This window comes from Neltuma alba, unplaced genomic scaffold, assembly GCF_004799145.2.
Source record: "Neltuma alba isolate B1F8T4 unplaced genomic scaffold, ASM479914v2 tig00012407_pilon, whole genome shotgun sequence".
In the NCBI taxonomy this organism is placed as follows: Eukaryota; Viridiplantae; Streptophyta; class Magnoliopsida; order Fabales; family Fabaceae; genus Neltuma; species Neltuma alba.
This window is the reverse complement of record NW_021636899.1, coordinates 404446-410445: the sequence shown is the minus strand read 5'-3', so window position 1 is coordinate 410445 and position 6000 is coordinate 404446. Positions and strand designations below refer to the sequence as shown.

Genomic DNA, 6000 nt, shown 5'->3' with positions numbered 1-6000 from the left:
TATAAATTTAACTACAAAAAATAATAATATATTTATATTGCTTATTTGTTATGAAAATTTTTTAGCAACCCATAATTATTTTCTGCTTGATAAATTCTTTTTTTGGTACGGATTAATAAATTCTTTTTATTGAAAAAGGACTTGTAATGATGTTCCCTGACGTCACGAGTTTCCTCGGGTTCTCTCTCGCTCTCATCTCTCATTGGTTGAAAACATACACCAATTTCAACGTCACTCTTTTCCACTTGTTCATTTATAAGCATCACCGTCTTCCCCATCTTCCTCTTCCCTCCTTATTCTCTCTCTCTCTTTCCTTCTGTGTCCCCTTTCCTTCAACAATCTTCCTTCAAACTCTTCTATTGAGCCAACCCCGATCTTCCCTTCCCTCTCTTATTCTCTCTTCGCTTTTCACTTTCTCTCTTCCTTTCTCCTTTTCCCCACCCTCCTCACACCAGTCAACTCTTTCTTCTCACTTTCATCAACGCTTTTCCTTTTATTTATTCCCCACCCCGCCATCCTTGTTGTTCACCGCTCTCTGCAACATTATTCTTCGCCATGGGATTCTCCGAGAAGCCGCAGCTCGACGGAGGAGCTTTTGATTCTGATAATAGAAAATGGGTCATCGCCGGAATCGCCCTGCGAGCGCCGTTGAAGCCGATATATACCATACCCGCCGCAGTCGTAGACAAACCGCCGCCTCAAGATGACAACACCGGCGACGGCGTTGAAACAGACGAGTGTTGCACGACTCCGACGAGCGAAGAAACCAGAATCCCCACCACCTTCACCTGCCCACCAGCTCCGAGGAAGCGAAAAACTTCTTCCAAGTTCAATTTCAGCCGCGGGGCCCGGCAGTTCTTCAACCCGCCGGATTTAGAAACTGTGTTCATACGCCGTGTTGAGAAGGCTAATTGATTCATTTATCGTCTGTACTTTGTCATATGTACGTTATTGTTAGTTTTAAGTTTAAACCGCAATCTTCTCCGTTTGGTAGGACTACTTTGTACAGAAGCAATCTAATCTAGATAAATAAGAAAGGAAAAAACGACATCGTGTTAATGGATTACTATATATCTTTCGTTGCGTTGCGTAATGGCAGATTCATTTCTTATTTCTTGTTCTGAATCAGCTCATGTTTGTGCTTAGCTTGAAATGGTAACGAAGACATATATGTATCGTTGTCGTGGCAGAGACTTTATTTGATTCCGGTTGGGTTATGGGGAGGTGGTTTTTTGTAGTGTACTGAGAAGTTTCTTTGTTGTGATGTGGGAAAGTGGCACTGTTCATGACCACGCGAAGAAGGGGAAGATGAGAGAGGAAATTCTTGTTGTTCCATAGTCAAAAATTTCTGAGGTAAGCTGAATACTTACAAAGACAAGTAGGGAGGGTCGTTTTCAATATACTCCGGTACTAGAAAAAAAAGAAAAAGACATTTTATTAGTAGTAGAATAGAAATTTTGTGTATTTGATATATAATTTTATTTTTTATTTATTATTGTATTGATTTTGTTTATGTGAGATATACTGATATGGTATATATTAAATAAAAATAAAATTATTAAATTTTAAATTTAAATAAAAATTAATAAAAATTAATTTTTTTTTTAATTTTAACATAATAGCAACGTGGGAGTATAAATGGAAGACGAGGGTTGGCAGATGGTGCACGGCTTCCTTCACATTGTAATTTGAATTGACTCCCACTTTAAGTGCCTCTTATTGGCTTTGCATTGCTCCAGATCCTTCTTACTTCAATGCATCATTGGCTAGCTGTCATATCTTTCATTTCAGGCCTTTGAAGCGATTAATTTGGGGTCGTAATATATGTCACAGTGATTTATGTGAAAGTACTGAAAACTAGACCCATTTTTGGCAATAGATTAAGGATGTGGCTGGATCATTAATTGAATTGAAATTGATCTTGTAATATGATTCAATTAAAATAAATACAAATATTTATATACTCCCTCCGTTCCTTATTATAAGAGACAAATAACCGAAGTACGTTGATAAAAAAAACAGTTAAAATTAGTTGAGAACAATTAATGTGTAAAAAATATATTTTTTTTTCCAAAGATACACTCATTAATAAGGAGAGAGAGCATGAGAGAGAACAATTAAATTATTAAAAGAAAGAGAAGTGGGAGGGAGAGAGAGTGTGAGTTGGAGATAATAAATATGGGTAAAATAGTAAATCAACACAAAAAAGTAAAGACAACTTGTAAGTGTCTCTTATATATAGGAACATGTCATAAGCATCAAATGTCTCTTATAATAAGGAACGGAGGGAGTATAACTTTAAAAAAAGTGATATTTAAATCAAAAGACAAATTCATATGTAAATGAAACTTTCATGTATAAAACACACATATAATAATTTAATAAAAACATAGACAATGTCATTCCAAGTTCAATAAAAAAGAAGAAAAATATAAAATCTAACCTAATTGATCTATTCGAAAATTCTGACAGGATTGATTAGGGGACTAGTTCATCGTTAGCTTTACAGGCTAATTCAAGTTTAATACCATACTAATTAAGAAGTGATGCGTATTAAAGATCAAGTGAATAAGAACTAGTCTTAGGCCAAACAAATCTGGATTGTCTAAACCGAGGCCAGACGCAATGGTTCAAGATATTGGATTTTGTTTCAAGGCTTTAGGTTAATTATGAGTTCATTGGCTTATTCAAGTCCGTGCATATATATATACACACACATATACATGTATATATCCTACTTCCGGTCCTAATTACAAGAGCTATTTAACTAATTTGAGAAAATTAAAAAAATAAATTAAGTTAGTTATTTGTCATAAATAGACGTTGTCTTTCTTAAAATATCCTTACTAATCAAGTATATTGGTTAGAATTATCATTACTAGAATGATTACTTTGAAAAAAATACATAAATGTGAAAGACAAAGTATATTGAGGTTTTATATTTAGGACCAAAATAAAAATTAAACGAGGTCTTATATTAAGCAGCGGAAGTAGTATAAAGTGAAGCAAAATTTGGAGACATTATCTGAAACCAACCTTCCTAATGTTCACCCAAATTAAAATGAAAAAAAATCTTAATAATAGAGTTTAGAAGCAAATTAAGAGAGGGAAAGTTCAGCGTAATGGAGATGTGGAAAAGCGACAGAGCACATGTGGAGGGGTAGGATTAGAATCCTATGCCAAGTTGGGTGGCCCTGGTTTTGCACTTCTAAAGTTTAGCTTTGAAGGCCAATTATTGGCACATTCAAAACTTTATCTTATTCATAAATTCTTTCCTCCAGTACATCCTTCTCCTTTTTTCCTCCAATTATTAACTATTTTTATAAATCACCTTTTTTTAAAAAAAAAAAATCTCCAACAACCCTTTCCTACTTACATAGTTTAGAGCAAAGTCCGCTAATTCTTTCAAGTCCTCGTTTGGTATATTTAACGCAACATTCCTCTCAGTTTGTTTATTTTTTAATGAATTTATCTTTGTGCCCACCAGCGCAAAGAATGATGGGTATTCAGGTAACTAATTTGATGCCAGTAGTTGAATAATTTGATTTTAAAAAATCCATCATCAAGATTAGTTTATTTCATTAATATATATATATATATATTTTTATATATGTAGTACAATGCGCGAGAATCTTTTATAGTATATTGAATGTTAAAGGAGTTAGACATTTTTGAAACATAAAAAGATGAAATTATTAAACAAACTTAAGGGTACGAAAATTAATATAGCTTTTAAGAATGTTCTTTTATGATCATATCTTATCTTGGTATAATCTTGTTTTGAAAAATTATAAACTAATTAATCATAAAAATGACAAGAAAAACTGTGTACTTAAGCTATATGCTTAATACACCTTTTTTCCAAATCGTATTGAAATAGGTCACTTTCTTCACCTTTTACTTATATATCTTTTATATATATTAGTTTGGTTGTTAATGCTTTTGATTTTGTTTAATTTAAAATTCAATAATTTTGATTTGATTGAAAATAAATAAATATAAATCAATAAATTTTCTTGCGTAATAAAAATGATATGAGAATAAAAATCTTAATAACTTTAATTTTTCTAGTATTTTGCATATCACCATCTCAATATTTGGATGCATTATCTATAGCCAATTTAAAAATGTAAAAGTCATAGATCGACAGCAATATCTTCCTCTCTCGCATGAATAAAATACAGGGAATGTCAGCAAAACCCTGATTAGTTTACAAGTGGGGGAATGAATGAAAGAAAGAAAGAGTGGCACGCAAAATATTCACCTTATCTATTGAGATACTTCGCCCCGTTTAGAATACTCCCGTCATCTTAAATATGAGACTATTATACTAGTGTGTATAAGGGTCTCATATTTAGAACTGGAGGAGTAGTTTATAAGTAGTTTTTTCAGTATAATTTATAAAATATGAGATAAGTGTGTAATATGAGTTTTCTCTCAACTTATATAAAATATGCTTATAAATACTAACCTAAACAGGCCTTTCATATCAAATATATGTTTATGAATTTTGATTTGATTTGATTTTTTTTAAAAAAATTATATTTAGGATTAGAAGGAGAAATAAGAATGAATATGGTTTATGGGGATTCGAGTTTGCGGTGGCAGCAATATTTGCATCAAAACACAAATCTTTTAAATTAAGAGTAGAGAAGGGGCAGATTGTAGTTGGCTTGTAGTGGGGTCGTAGTAGTGGATTAATTAGATCCCTTCATTTAATATATTTTTGGCCAACCAATTACTTTAATCACCCTCATTATTGCACACCACATGATTCCGATCATTTATATCCACAAAATATATGTAAGGGATACGTACTTGAATAGGTGTGTAATTAATTAATTATAAGATAACAAGTTTCATGTACACTACTCATATACGCGTACACTATATGAATAAATACATCAATATAGGCAGGATATGATAGAGATGAGCTGATTGGTACTCCTAGCCCATATTTAGTATTAACCCACATATGATAACATAATAGAAAACAAACTATTTGTAATCTTAATTTATGAGGTTTGATTTTTTTTTTTTCTTTCTTCTTTTTCCAACGATTCATTCAAGTCGTGAAGGTATATATGGAACTTATTCAATAGATCTACAATTCAAATATCATATCTTTCTAATTGATAACTTATAAGAAATTTTTTTTTCGGTTTCAAAATCTACGTACATTGAAATTTCTAAAATCCAACTCGCATGCAATTCTTACAACAACAAAAAATATTGATTATTCATGAGCTAGTATGAATGCTATTAATTAACTTGGATCTTATATTATCCTACCTCACTTTTATCAACTGACTTAGTCTAAAATAATAACAATGTACTTCTTCGATTCTTAATATAAGGCTTATTTAACTAATTTAATTAAATTAAAAAAAGTTAGTAAGTTAGTTAATTATAAAAAATATGGCATGTTTTTCCTAAAATATCATAATAATCTTTTTTAATGTCCTCTTTCCCTCACTTACTTGATCATGGTTGAGGGAGTATCTATAGGGGTAATTTAGAAAAAAATTGATAAATATGAGAAATGGGTCTTATATTTAGTACTAAAATTAATTTAACAATTAGATCTTGTATTAAGGATAAGAGGAGTATAATTAGATTATATGACTTACAACCCATACTGTTTTATTTAATCAAGTGATGTATTTTAATTTAAGTAATGTGATTAGCCTCAATCTAGGTCAATTAACAAAAGTGAGGTAGAAGAATAATATGGGCCGAAATCAAACATTCAAACTATTATGTGAACTGCAACACAAAAGTCAAGATTGAATCATATATATACAAAAGAAGAGACTAGTTAACATATATGTAGCTCGTTGTAGAAATCAACTAAAAGTATCCAAATTATGTTATCTTTGATGAGCAAGTTCATCACTAATTCACTGCAACTTATTTTTTAAAAAAAAAAAATTAGAGGCACAAACATTAACAGTTTGAAATTATAACCGGGATTGAATTTAGGACTCACTACTACAAAAT

The 6000-nt window shown here is 31.2% G+C and overlaps 1 protein-coding gene across 1 annotated transcript; it reads left to right on the top strand.

The window, feature by feature from the left end:
• Positions 1 to 321: 321 nt before the first annotated feature.
• On the top strand, positions 322 to 915 carry LOC114726865 (cyclin-dependent protein kinase inhibitor SMR6-like). The gene has a single exon (XM_028913588.1). The coding sequence runs from the start codon at positions 556 to 558 to the stop codon at positions 913 to 915; it is 360 nt and encodes a 119-aa protein (XP_028769421.1). The 5' UTR covers positions 322 to 555.
• The last annotated feature ends 5085 nt before the right edge of the window (positions 916 to 6000 follow it).